The sequence below is a fragment of the Rhamphochromis sp. 'chilingali' genome (assembly GCF_963969265.1).
Source record: "Rhamphochromis sp. 'chilingali' genome assembly, chromosome: 11".
NCBI classification, from domain to species: Eukaryota; Metazoa; Chordata; class Actinopteri; order Cichliformes; family Cichlidae; genus Rhamphochromis; species Rhamphochromis sp. 'chilingali'.
Genome location: NC_137938.1, coordinates 19,061,871 through 19,076,891, shown reverse-complemented (window position 1 = coordinate 19,076,891; position 15,021 = coordinate 19,061,871). Strand labels below are relative to the sequence as shown.

General features: G+C 42.3%; 2 protein-coding genes across 2 annotated transcripts; both read right to left on the bottom strand.

Annotated features, from left to right (window-relative positions):
* Positions 1 to 2,315: 2,315 nt before the first annotated feature.
* LOC308406009 (formyl peptide receptor 2-like) lies at positions 2,316 to 3,808 on the bottom strand (the record flags this gene model as incomplete). Its single annotated transcript, XM_080896818.1, has 2 exons — positions 2,316 to 3,409; positions 3,799 to 3,808. The coding sequence occupies 2 exons, from the start codon at positions 3,806 to 3,808 to the stop codon at positions 2,316 to 2,318; spliced, it is 1,104 nt and encodes a 367-aa protein (XP_080752944.1).
* Positions 3,809 to 11,897: 8,089 nt separating this feature from the next.
* On the bottom strand, positions 11,898 to 13,372 carry LOC308406008 (formyl peptide receptor 2-like; the record flags this gene model as incomplete). The annotated part of the gene is made up of 2 exons (XM_080896817.1): positions 11,898 to 12,970; positions 13,363 to 13,372. The coding sequence occupies 2 exons, from the start codon at positions 13,370 to 13,372 to the stop codon at positions 11,898 to 11,900; spliced, it is 1,083 nt and encodes a 360-aa protein (XP_080752943.1).
* Positions 13,373 to 15,021: the final 1,649 nt, after the last annotated feature.

Here is a 15,021-nt window from a genome sequence, read left to right as displayed (position 1 = left end):
ATTGTTTGGTTGTGCAAACCAATTGTTCCAGCAGCTGTCTGGGTGGCTGGTCTCAGACGATCTTGGAGGTGAACCTGCTGGATGTGGAGGTCCTGGGCTGGTGTGGTTACACGAGGTCTGCGGTTGTGAGGCCGGTTGGATTCTTTGAAACGCCTGTGGAGACGGCTTATGGTTGAGAAATGAACATTCAATGCACGGGCGACAGATCTGGTTGACATTCCTGCTGTCAGCATGCCAATTGCACGCTCCCTCATTGCTTGTGGCATCTGTGGCATTTTGCTGTGAGACAAAACTGCACATTCCAGGGTGGCCTTTTGTTGTGGGCAGTCTGAGGTACACCTGTGCACTACTCATGATGACAGAACTGCATATAACTGGAAAGCTAAAATGAGGGATATAAACCATATATTCAGCTATCATAATGGGCAGTGTTACATTCTTGGGCAATTACAAACCCAATTCTTGAAAGGTTGGAATGTTGTGCAAAATGTGAGAAAAAATCAGAATGCTGTCATTTGCAAATGTTTTCAAGGAACCGCTCAGATAATGTTCAGTGACTTTATTTACAGTATGAAGGTGAAACAACAATCCAAACACAAGTTCAACAATAGTGAAGGTCCTGATTCCACAGGGCAAGTTTCTTCAAAAGTCCAGTATCTCCACACATCTCTCAAGAAGCCATATATTAACATGATCTAGAAATGCTCCATCTTCTTTGGGTCAAAGCTCATTTAAAATGAACTAAATGAACTGAGACAAAGTCAAAAACTGTTCTGTATTCAGACGAATTGAAATTTGAAGTTGTGTTTGGAAAACATGCAAACATTTGCATCCTCTGGGTTAAAGAGGGGAGAGACCATCCATCTTGCTATCAGCAGTCAGTTGAAAAGCCTGCATCTCTGATGGTATGGTGGTGCATTACTGTCTGGAGAGGCACCATTAATTCTTTGTAGGACTATTGAGCTGACAATCATGTTCTCTCAGGAAATGGTAGAAAGAAAGAAAGAAAATAAGACAGCACTCCACACCCCAAGGCCTAATGACGTATTTAAAAAAAATCTCAAAAAAGGTTATTTGCATATTTAAAAAAATATACTTGAATACAGAGTAACTGAAATGAAGGCTTTTAAATGTTGCTAAATCTCAAGGATGTACATCTTTTCTAATCTCAGACCTTAAAGTCATAATTCAATTTTTTTTAAAACAGAAAAAGAAAATAAACAACATTTTCATACTAACTTCAGCACATTGCTCCTTGAACTGTAACTATTGCATCTTTTTGTTTACATACTGAATAGTCAATGTAAGAAAACTGACTATTTAGCATGTTTTCTTTATACATTTCTTTATATTTTGTTTCCATGGTGTCAGAATACATTACTGTAATTTTTGAAGGGGTCTCGAGCAATAGTTTTCTTTAGACATGGGCTGCTTTTTTACTCATTCAGTCTCTAACCATTTTCAGAGTAATGTTTTTCGTAACACATTTAACACTGATCTATGAATCAATAAAGAAAAAAAAACTGCAACTAACTTAAGGGACAGACCAGTTCGGTGTCTACACATAACAGCCAACTAAGCAAATAAACTATTGTAATTCATAAATTTTGGCACCTTTTTATTAGCATTATTTGTTCCCATGTATTTATCGATGAAAAAATGCCAAGGATTAGAGCTTGAAAGCTAAATGTTTCCCAAAAAGTAGGCAAACAACATATGAACTGTATCTTAAGGCCATGACATGAAGAATTACGAAAAAAAAATGATTTATTGTATTTTTTGCTTTGCAACATCTACCTTCTAAAATAAAAGTCACTTAAAATTAATTTAATGATGAAATCCAAATCATGGAAAAATGACAGCATCAAAGTAAAAAAACAGAAAACAAAACAAACAACACAAAAAAACCATTCATATGTTAAATAGTTTTAGTGAATTTTAATGCAGAGATGCAGCACGCATAAGTTTTAACGTATTCTGACTAATTAAAATTGTAACTCCTCTTTCTTACTATTATAAGTAAATATAGTAAACATAGTGGGATATTCCCTGTCTGTGCAACAATAGATAAGTACCATACTAACAAGCTGACATTTTATATTTCTGTGAAAGAGTTTAAAGTTTAAAAAAACAAAAACAAAAACCCATTTAATGCAATAAAATTCATTAGAAATTGATGTAAAATTCATTACATGAATAAATGAGGGTTTCATTCAAGTCCATATACATGTGAAGGCAGACGAGCAAATTATATTGTGTATGTCTGTTCATGAGCGTAAATTTGTAAAACAAAAAACAATGATTCATTTCAAAATTCATTGTCTGGTGGGGCACTCTTCTTCAGTTCTAGGAATCCCCTCAGTGATGGTTACTGTGCTTTCTGGGATGTTTTCATAAATGGCTGGGTCGATCCGATCTAAAGTGGCAGCAGTGTCTGATTTTTGGGAAGCTTTTGAAAAGGTTGATGACATGGAGCGGGTGGACAGAAATAACAAATGGTCTTCTGCCAGTGCACTCTCGAGTACAAAACAAATGGACTGTCGAAATTTCTTCTGGAATTCTTCACACATGAAAACATAAAGGATGGGGTTCAAGCAGCTGTTCAGAAAAGCCAGACTCACAGTCAGAGGACCATACATTATAACAATCCCCTGGAGCTCTAACTTCAATTCTATGAAATTGAAAATGTGGAAAGGCAACCAACAGATGAAGAATGCAAAAATGATGGAGAAAATGACCCGGCGAGATCTGCGTCTCCTTGTTCTCGGCATGCGCATTGCACGGATACCAATGGACACATAAGAGATCACTATTATCAGGAATGGGATCACAAAGCCCATAACAAAGCGAAAAATGTCGAGAGTCAATTTGTGTTCTTTGATTGTTGCAGAATAACCACAGGAACTTTCCCCTCCGTTCCCCACTGATGCAGTGCGAAAAGTGGCATAAGGAGTGCTGAAGACGCCAGCGATCACCCAGATCCCAGCTGATATGAGCTGAGCTTTGCTGACTGTGCGTTTGTTGTGTGCCCACACCACCACACAGATACACAGACAACGATCCAAACTCATGGCTGTCAGAGTAAAGATGCTGACAAACATGTTGACTACACTCACAAAGGTGTTGAGCTTGCACATGAATTGTCCAAAAGGCCATCGGTGACTCTGAGAGAGAGAAATGATCGAGAAAATAAGGAAGGCCGTGAAGAGGAAGTCAGCTATGGCCAGGTTGAGAAACCAAACCGAGTCGACTGTTTTCTGCATTTTGAATCCCGCCATATAGATAACAAGGCCATTGCCCAGAGTTCCAGCTATAAATATCACACAGTAGATGACAATGGAGGCTGTTTGTATGTGTGTGAAAGCTGCATCTTGTTCAGGTGACTGAGTTGCATTGAAAGTGATGTTATCTGAAAGCAAAAAAGAAAATGTTTTATTAAACAAATCATGTTTCCACAATATATTATATGAACAGATAAAATTGGATTTCATTACATTTGTTGCCAAATTATACAAATTAAGTAATTTTTAATTAACAAAATACAGCTATGCATTTTCATAGTTGGCTCCAACACATGTTCTATGCAATACTAGCTTCTACTTTTGTGATGCACATACAGAATTCTGTGTGCAAGTTGATATTTGCATTTATCTAACTCAGTTTCTTTTGTGATTAATAACATAATTAATAACAGGTATGAGTGCTCATTTTGAACAGTTTAACAAGAACTCAAATAACCTTTCACATATTGCTGCTTAAAGAGAAATAGTAATATATGTCTAGACTAAATTAACTTACCCGTCCCCATGCTCTTTTTAGCTGAGAGAGTCTGCCGTGGTTGTAAGTTGATCTCTATCAGTTGCTGCTTCTACTTGCTCTCTGTCTTTGATAACGCTGCCCTCTCAGTTTTTGCAGCTGCAGATGAAGCAGTATGCAAATACAGAAATGAGCAGATAATTTAATAGTAACGCCTCAGAATATGCTAATGCAACAACATTTGCCTGAACTGAATGAACATTTTTGTGATGACGCTCAAAAGGTTGGACAAATCTTACAAGAGTATTATTTATATCTGTATATTGTGCCAATGTTGTACATATATCACTGTAGACAATCACCGATCGTGGTTAGCTACATCGTTCTTGTGCTCCACTGTACTCACATTCATGCACCCTTACAGACACTCTTTGGCTTATCAGATGAACACAAAAGACAAAGAAGTGCTAAAAATGTAAGAGTTTATTGCATAAAGATTCACCAAATAACATTAAAGTGGCTGTTTGGCAAAGACTGTTGTTATTAAGTGTCGATGCAAATAGTAAAACTGTATATTATTGATTTTGTATGGAAGTAGTCACTGGTGCAGAGATGGAAAAAATGTAAATATGCTTTTGCCTCTTTGTTAGCATTAGCTGTGCTTTAAAAACACAGTAATGCTTCCTGCACACGTGTTGGAAAGTTTCTGTGTGTTTGCACATTAGCTGTAATTATCTGGTTGATCTAGATGTTCAGATAGAACTAAGTAGAGGTGCCCAAGGACACTTTTCAAATAATAGAATACCATATGTCTCAAGCAGTTGATTTTTCTCGGTGGTCATGCATTTAACAGTGTATACCAGTACTATGTAAATGGTAAATGGCCTGTATTTGTATAGCGCTTTACCAGTCCCTAAGGACCCCAAAGCACTTTACACATTCAGTCATCCACCCATTCACACACACATTCACACACTGGTGATGGCAAGCTACATTGTAGCCACAGCCGCTCTGGGGCGCACTGACAGAGGCGAGGCTGCCGGACACTGGCGCCACCGGGCCCTCTGACCATGTATATCATTACTTTCTGCACATGGCACTGGGTAATCATTTGCATTAATAGTGGTTTGTTTATAATTTATTGATACGATCTTGCTATTTCTTTTGTAATTTCTGAACTCTGCACCGAGTACTTGACTTCAGTAATATCATTGAAAAAGATGACATAAATTGTCATATATCAGAATCATTGCCACAAGTGTCCATTTCACGATTCTACTACCACGGTGCCATCCTAAATGACAGCTCGTTACAGGAGTGCGTTTTTATGATGTTCTTCTGTTTATTTATTAATTTATTAGTTTTGCTTTTTTCTTAATCACATATTCAGTTATTCTTATTTCTTAGTAAATTTGTTACTTTATACCAGGGGGGTTGTTAGGGTTTTGAAACACTGAGCCCTTAGCCCAGCTCTGAAATGTTTTGGATTTTCCTTTGATAACAACACCTCTTTAAAGTTTTTTTTAAAATTACTGCTTTGTGCTGGATGGAAAGTTATCTGTCTGGAAGAAGGCAAAAGGTTTATTATAATGGTTATTTCTCAGAGGGCCGCGAAATGAACTGTGGTCTACCCCAAGGCAGCTGCCTCGGTCCACTTCTCTACTCAGTTTTTACAAATGATTTGCCGTATGTCCTGGATAAATCTCATCTTGTAATGTACGCTGATGATTCCACCATGTTTTATTCAGCCAGTAGCCACTCTGAATTGACAAGCGTATTACAACTAGATTTACTGAATGTGTTTGATTGGATAAGTAAAAACAACATGATTATAAATGTGACTAAATCCAAATCCATGTTAATAGGAAGTAGAGCACGTTTAATCAACAGTCCACAACTAAATCTTTCCATAGCTGGATCGGCATTAGAACAGGTCACCCAGATTAAATTACTTGGTGTTACCATAAACCACCACCTTTCATGGTCTCAGCACATCAATTCTGTTATTAAGAAAATGGGACAGGGCATAGCTATAGCTAGGAAATGCTCCTTTTATATTACTTCTTCAGTTATGAAAGATGTCATTAATGCACTAGTATTATCTCATCTAGAGTACTGCTCAATCATCTGGTCTGCAGCTAATAAGACAGATCTGAATAGACTTCAGTTAGTCCAAAATAGGGCGGCCAGATTAGTGTTAAGGTGTTCATACTATACAAGTATTGACAAAATGCATGATAAACTTTCTTGGCTTTCTGTACAAGCTAAATTATACTATGGCTTACTTGTATTTTTAAAGAAAACAATACTGTTAAACACACCACACTTTTTTTGTGCTCAGTTGCAGTATCCAGATGAAATTCATAATCATGCCACACGATTCTCAACCAACCACAATTTAGTAATTCCTCGTGTTAAAAGTAACTTTTTGAAAAACTCTGTTATATTCAGAGCATCGTTTCAGTGGAATAAGTTGCCTGAGGCAATAAGAGAATTGGCTTCAATTCATAATTTTAAAAATCACCTAAAAGCCTATTTAGGCAGTTTTTAATGTATTTGTAAAAATTGTAGAGGGTAATATCACTTGTAATGGAAATTGTGTATTTTGTTTGAGTGTTTTGTTTTGTTTTTCTGCTTTTATATAATTTTTAATATTCACATGTTTACATTTCAGTATTGTAAAACTTTACTGTAGATCTAATTGTTGTAACATTTTATTTGGAGATATTTGATGGCTTGGGCCCCAGGAAGACTAGCAACCACTGTTGTGGAAGCTAATGGGGTTCCTTATAAATAAACAAATAAACAAATAAACAAAACATTTTATAGTATAATTCATATAACATCTCAAACATTATGAACACTAAAGATTGAATTCTTAGAATGATTCAGAAATAAACAGTAAACAATAAAAAGTTCAATTTGAGTTCTTCTTGTTTGATGCAATAAAAAAAATTAAGCAGCAGGAATAAAACTTTAAAAAAAATGTTAGAATGTCGATGAAGTATTAATTTGAGAAAGTATTTATCTAGTTAAGTTTTTAAATTTTACCTGCCCTGGTCTCATAACTTCTTTCCTGTTATTTTGGTATCTCGTTGTTCAGCTCCTCTACTCTCCGTGTCACGGCTCGGGGCAGCGGCCGTGTGAAGAGTGGAAAGGAGGACTCAAACGCAGCGCTTCCTTAGATGTGAAGGTGATTTATTGACAATACTGAACATAAAGTGGAGATGGCAAACAGAACTAAGGACGAACTAAACTGGGAGAAACTACACAAAGGGAGTGGCAAACCTGAACATGAAGGGAGAACAGCAGGGAGAGCACGCAGGGGATTCACCGGGTATGAACACAGACGACGCGACGAGGAGCAGAGGAAAACACACACTATAAGTACACAGAGAGACACTGGGAAATCACACACAGGTGGGGGGAAACAGCTGGACCTGATTAACCTGACGAGACAGGGGAACACTAACACCAGGGACCAATAGAGGGAGCACAAACCCAGAACCCAGTATCTAAAATCCCAAAACACAAACCATCCCAAAACAGCCCATGAATAATAAAGAGAATAATAACAAAAAAGAACACAAACACAAAGTCACTGAGTCATGGTCGCAGGACCATGACAGTACCCCCCCCCCCTCAAGGGCTGGCCCCCGATAGCCACAGAAACACACCACCAGATCCGGGCGGGCGGCAGGGGGCCCAGGACGGAGGGACCGGGCCATGACCAAAGATGGAGGCCCCAGAGTCCCAAAAAAAAAAAAAAAAAAAGGTACACAAAACTCACAGGGGAGCAGAGTCCAAAACACAGTTCAGGTGGCCGGCCTGGGGCCCGATAACACAGGAGGCCAGGATGGAACAGTTCAGGCGAAGAGGGTCCGGGCCGGCCGTGCGGAAGGCAACGGCGGCCGCTCAGGCAATGGCGGTCCGGGGGCCGGCCTTGCGGAAGGCAACGGCGGCCGCTCAGGCAATGGCGGTCCGGGCGCCGGCCGTGCGGAAGGCAACGGCGGCCGCTCAGGCAATGGCGGCCGCCATTGGCTAGGCTAGGCTAGGCTACTGGCGCCCGGCCAGTAGCCTAGCCAGCGGTCCAGAAAACGGCCGTTTAGCTCCAGACCCAAACGAGGCTGGGCCAGGCGAGGCCGAAGGCACGGAAGCCGGGGCCGCAGCGGGCGAAGATGCTGAAGACGCCGCTGCAGGCGATGATGCGGATGCCGAAGACGCCGCTGCAGGCGATGATGCGGATGCTGACACGAAGGCTGGACCAGACGAGGATGCAGACACGAAGGCTGGACCAGACGAGGATGAAGCTGAAGCTGGACCAGGCGAGGATGAAGCCAAAGCTGGACCAGGCGAGGATGAAGCCGGACCATGACCAGGCGAGGCTGAAGCCGGACCAGGACCAGGCGAGAATGAAGCCGGGCCAGGACCAGGCGAGAATGAAGCCGGGCCAGGCGAGGATGAAGCCGGGCCAGGCGAGGATGAAGCTTCAGGCTGAGGCGTGGCAGTAGCAGGTGGTAGCGCTGCAGGTGATGGTACTGCAGGAGGCGGCGCTGCAGCCACAGGTGGAGAAGCAGCCACAGGTGGAGAAGCAGCCACAGGTGGAGAAGCAGCCACAGGTGGCCAGACGGGATCCTCGGGCCCCCCAGCTGACGTGGCAGCCGGTGTGGCATGAGGCTGGACGGGCTCCTCGGGCCCCCCAGCCGAAGAAGCAGGAGGCTGGACGGGCTCCTCGGGCCCCCCAGCCGACGTGGCAGCCAGTGTGGCATGAGGCTGGACGGGCTCCTCGGGCCCCCCAGCTAGCAAAACAGGAGGCTGGACGGGCTCCTCGGGCCCCCCAGCGGGCGAAGCAGGAGGCTGGACGGTCTCCTCGGGCCCCCCAGCCGACGTGGCAGCCAGTGTGGCACGAGGCTGGACGGGCTCCTCGGGCCCCCCAGCTAGCGAAGCAGGAAGCTGGACGGGCTCCTCGGGCCCCCCAGCCGAAGAAGCAGGAGGCTGGACGGGCTCCTCGGGCCCCCCAGCCGACGTGGCAGCCAGTGTGGCATGAGGCTGGACGGGCTCCTCGGGCCCCCCAGCTAGCGAAGCAGGAGGCTGGACGGGCTCCTCGGGCCCCCCAGCAGTCGAAACAGGAAGCTGGACGGGCTCCTCGGGCCCCCCAGCGAAAACAGCCGCAGAACCAGTGGGCACCGGGGCCCCCGGCACACATGAAACAAAACCAGTAGGCACGTGGGCCTCTGGCACACATGAAACAAAACCAGTAGGCACGTGGGCCTCTGGCACACATAAGGAGGGCTGCAGCTGCGCAGAGCACTGACCCTGCTCAGGCAGTGACAGCCCGGTGCAGTTCACAGCTGGCATCTTGGCCTCCAGGGGTCCAGAGTAAGCTGAGGGCAGTAACCCAGCCTCTGGGGAAGCCCCGGAGTGAGCAATAGTCTCTAATGTTGCCAGCTTTTGGGGAACAGGTCCGTAGTGAAACAGTTTATCTCCCTGCTTAGAAACAGCGGTGGCAAAACAGTATGAATGTTGTGACTCAGCCATTAACTGAACTATGGGTTGTAGCGATGCTAGCGGTGGTGGTGGCTGAGTGGCTAACTGGAGCGGTGGCAGAACAGGTAATTGTGCCCTTAGGGAGGCTAACGGTTGAGCTGCAGACCTGGAAGCTTGTGGCTGGACACAGAACTGAGCCGGAGAATGGCGATACAGTCCTGGCTCGGAGGGAGCGGCAGAGACAGAGTCTGTCGGTTTTCCAGAGGGTTTGTACACGCCCACTTGCGAAGGATCTGTTACCACGAAGGTAGGTAAGCGACCCGTACAGTCTCCCATCCCGCTCTGAATAGCCCCAGAAAACAAAGTCCCGGAATCTGGGGAAGCCAATGCATCCCGCTCACTCACCGCCTCGGGCTGCTCGAAAGTAAATGCAGACGGGGGGTGAAGTCCAAGGTCCAAAAGGAGAAACTCCCGCTCCCACGAACAGAGCGAGTCCAGAAGCCACGGGAGACCGGTCACCAGACGCTGTAGCCGCCTCTCTATAGCGCGCTGGGACGTGCCACCCGGGCTTTCCAGCCACAGGTCGATCAGCTCCTGTGTGGCATCGATGAGCGTCTCCCGTAGCTCCCTGGACGGATTAAGCGCTGCTGGGTCCATCTTGTGGTCGCGTCGTACTGTCACGGCTCGGGGCAGCGGCCGTGTGAAGAGTGGAAAGGAGGACTCAAACGCAGCGCTTCCTTAGATGTGAAGGTGATTTATTGACAATACTGAACATAAAGTGGAGATGGCAAACAGAACTAAGGACGAACTAAACTGGGAGAAACTACACAAAGGGAGTGGCAAACCTGAACATGAAGGGAGAACAGCAGGGAGAGCACGCAGGGGATTCACCGGGTATGAACACAGACGACGCGACGAGGAGCAGAGGAAAACACACACTATAAGTACACAGAGAGACACTGGGAAATCACACACAGGTGGGGGGAAACAGCTGGACCTGATTAACCTGACGAGACAGGGGAACACTAACACCAGGGACCAATAGAGGGAGCACAAACCCAGAACCCAGTATCTAAAATCCCAAAACACAAACCATCCCAAAACAGCCCATGAATAATAAAGAGAATAATAACAAAAAAGAACACAAACACAAAGTCACTGAGTCATGGTCGCAGGACCATGACACTCCGCACCTTTTCTTCTCTCCTCTGTCCTGCTTATAAGAAGAATGTAATATAAACCGTATACTAAACAGGTTTTCTTTCAGTGGATGGGAGGAGCTGTTAATGAGGAAATTAAAATAGTAAACAAAAACATGCCCACCAATCAATAACAAGGCCGGAGCCATCATACCTATTACGGTATTTATTTTTTGCTTTGCAGTTCTACATCTATCCTTGTGTAAGAAGAATGTGTTTAGTAGCCATTTTTAAAAAAAATAATTCTTGACTTAATTTTATTTTTAGTCTCAGAACGAATAGTGAGGCAATACCATTTTGATTTTGCAACAACCACAAGTCCTAATTGAGAAGGGCACAGCTCATCCGTGCAATAACAAACCTATAATAAGCGGAGGCTATCTCTAGTTCTTTGACTGTATTTCATAGTTTAATAGCCTACAAAAATCTAATGTGTTAATCTGTTGGTTATAATTTTAAAGGATTTATATATATATATATATATATATATATATATATAAGGATTCCTCTTATTTTTCAATTTGCATAGTGTGTTCAATACTACACTGTGGCATAAAGTATACAGCCTTATAAATATCCAGTGAAATAAAAGAAGAGTATGCAGAGTGTAAGCCAGTTTTGTCATGCAGACAACATCAGCATGTTTTTATTAACAGGTTGATCAAAAAACCCTTAATGATCAATAAAAAGACACAGCTCTCGTGTAAGAGTATGATGCATATTGTTTAAACATGGTTAGAAACATACATACAAAAAAGTGAAAGTAATTTAAAATGAAATGTCATAATGGTATTTCAAATCATGGAAATTGACAGCATGAAAGAAAAAAAAAGAAACTCCCTGGAGTTTGTTTGATGGTTCTCTGGAGTTATGAAACACACTTCTCAGTCTGGAAATCTGATGGATAAGTCTGGGTTTGGTTGTTGCCAGGAGAATGGTAATTTTCTGACTGCATTGTGCCAAGTGAAAGGAACTGTAATGAATATTTAATCCTCCCAAATTTTTTGAAACAATTTGGGGATGGCCCCTGCCTGTTCCAATATGACTGTGCAAGAATGCACAAAGCACTGTGTCCATAAAAACATGGATGAACGGGTTTGGTGTTGAAGAACTGGACTGGCCTGCACAGGTTCCTGACCTCAATAGAACATCTTTGCGATGAATTAGAGTCGAGACTGCGAGTCAGGCCTTCTCATCCAACATCGCTGTCTAATCTCACAAGTGGTCTTCTGGAAGAATGGTAAACACATTCCTAAACATCTCAATGAGTTGAAGGGTGGGCTGACATCATCTTAAACACTATACATTAGAATGAGATTTCATTCAAGTTCATATACATGTGAAGGCAGACAAGCAAACACTTTTGGAAATATTGTGTATGTCTGTGCATGAGCGTAAATTTGTAAAACAAAAAACAATGATTCATTTCAAAATTCATTGTCTGGTGGGGCACTCTTATTCAGTTCTAGGAATCCCCTCAGTGATGATTACTGTGCTTTCTGGGATGTTTTCATAAATGGCTGGGTCGATCCGATCTAAAGTGGCAGCAGTGTCTGATTTTTGGGAAGCTTTTGAAAAGGTTGATGACATGGAGCGGGTGGACAGAAATAACAAATGGTCTTCTGCCAGTGCACTCTCGAGTACAAAACAAATGGACTGTCGAAATTTCTTCTGGAATTCTTCACACATGAAAACATAAAGGATGGGGTTCAAGCAGCTGTTCAGAAAAGCCAGACTCACAGTCAGAGGACCATACATTATAACAATCCCCTGGAGCTCTAACTTCAATTCTATGAAATTGAAAATGTGGAAAGGCAACCAACAGATGAAGAATGCAAAAATGATGGAGAAAATGACCCGGCGAGATCTGCGTCTCCTTGTTCTCGGCATGCGCATTGCACGGATACCAATGGACACATAAGAGATCACTATTATCAGGAATGGGATCACAAAGCCCATAACAAAGCGAAAAATGTCGAGAGTCAATTTGTGTTCTTTGATTGTTGCAGAATAACCACAGGAACTTTCCCCTCCGTTCCCCACTGATGCAGTGCGAAAAGTGGCATAAGGAGTGCTGAAGACGCCAGCGATCACCCAGATCCCAGCTGATATGAGCTGAGCTTTGCTGACTGTGCGTTTGTTGTGTGCCCACACCACCACACAGATACACAGACAACGATCCAAACTCATGGCTGTCAGAGTAAAGATGCTGACAAACATGTTGACTACACTCACAAAGGTGTTGAGCTTGCACATGAATTGTCCAAAAGGCCATCGGTGACTCTGAGAGAGAGAAATGATCGAGAAAATAAGGAAGGCTGTGAAGAGGAAGTCAGCTATGGCCAGGTTGAGAAACCAAACCGAGTCGACTGTTTTCTGCATTTTGAATCCCGCCACATAGATAACAAGGCCATTGCCCAGAGTTCCAGCTATAAATATCACACAGTAGATGACAATGGAGGCTGTTTGTATGTGTGTGAAAGCTGCATCTTGTTCAGGTGACTGAGTTGCATTGAAAGTGATGTTATCTGAAAGCAAAAAAGAAAATGTTTTATTAAACAAATCATGTTTCCACAATATATTATATGAACAGATAAAATAAGAGGATTTCATTACATTTGTTGCCAAATTATACAAATTAAGTAATTTTTAATTAACAAAATACAGCTATGCATTTTCATAGTTGGCTCCAACACATGTTCTATGCAATACTAGCTTCTACTTTTGTGATGCACATACAGAATTCTGTGTGCAAGTTGATATTTGCATTTATCTAACTCAGTTTCTTTTGTGATTAATAACATAATTAATAACAGGTATGAGTGCTCATTTTGAACAGTTTAACAAGAACTCAAATAACCTTTCACATATTGCTGCTTAAAGAGAAATAGTAATATATGTCTAGACTAAATTAACTTACCCGTCCCCATGCTCTTTTTAGCTGAGAGAGTCTGCCGTGGTTGTAAGTTGATCTCTATCAGTTGCTGCTTCTACTTGCTCTCTGTCTTTGATAACGCTGCCCTCTCAGTTTTTGCAGCTGCAGATGAAGCAGTATGCAAATACAGAAATGAGCAGATAATTTAATAGTAACGCCTCAGAATATGCTAATGCAACAACATTTGCCTGAACTGAATGAACATTTTTGTGATGACGCTCAAAAGGTTGGACAAATCTTACAAGAGTATTATTTATATCTGTATATTGTGCCAATGTTGTACATATATCACTGTAGACAATCACCGATCGTGGTTAGCTACATCGTTCTTGTGCTCCACTGTACTCACATTCATGCACCCTTACAGACACTCTTTGGCTTATCAGATGAACACAAAAGACAAAGAAGTGCTAAAAATGTAAGAGTTTATTGCATAAAGATTCACCAAATAACATTAAAGTGGCTGTTTGGCAAAGACTGTTGTTATTAAGTGTCGATGCAAATAGTAAAACTGTATATTATTGATTTTGTATGGAAGTAGTCACTGGTGCAGAGATGGAAAAAATGTAAATATGCTTTTGCCTCTTTGTTAGCATTAGCTGTGCTTTAAAAACACAGTAATGCTTCCTGCACACGTGTTGGAAAGTTTCTGTGTGTTTGCACATTAGCTGTAATTATCTGGTTGATCTAGATGTTCAGATAGAACTAAGTAGAGGTGCCCAAGGACACTTTTCAAATAATAGAATACCATATGTCTCAAGCAGTTGATTTTTCTCGGTGGTCATGCATTTAACAGTGTATACCAGTACTATGTAAATGGTAAATGGCCTGTATTTGTATAGCGCTTTACCAGTCCCTAAGGACCCCAAAGCACTTTACACATTCAGTCATCCACCCATTCACACACACATTCACACACTGGTGATGGCAAGCTACATTGTAGCCACAGCCGCTCTGGGGCGCACTGACAGAGGCGAGGCTGCCGGACACTGGCGCCACCGGGCCCTCTGACCATGTATATCATTACTTTCTGCACATGGCACTGGGTAATCATTTGCATTAATAGTGGTTTGTTTATAATTTATTGATACGATCTTGCTATTTCTTTTGTAATTTCTGAACTCTGCACCGAGTACTTGACTTCAGTAATATCATTGAAAAAGATGACATAAATTGTCATATATCAGAATCATTGCCACAAGTGTCCATTTCACGATTCTACTACCACGGTGCCATCCTAAATGACAGCTCGTTACAGGAGTGCGTTTTTATGATGTTCTTCTGTTTATTTATTAATTTATTAGTTTTGCTTTTTTCTTAATCACATATTCAGTTATTCTTATTTCTTAGTAAATTTGTTACTTTATACCAGGGGGGTTGTTAGGGTTTTGAAACACTGAGCCCTTAGCCCAGCTCTGAAATGTTTTGGATTTTCCTTTGATAACAACACCTCTTTAAAGTTTTTTTTAAAATTACTGCTTTGTGCTGGATGGAAAGTTATCTGTCTGGAAGAAGGCAAAAGGTTTATTGTAATGGTTATTTCTCAGAGGGCCGCGAAATGAACTGTGGTCTACCCCAAGGCAGCTGCCTCGGTCCACTTCTCTACTCAGTTTTTACAAATGATTTGCCGTATGTCCTGGATAA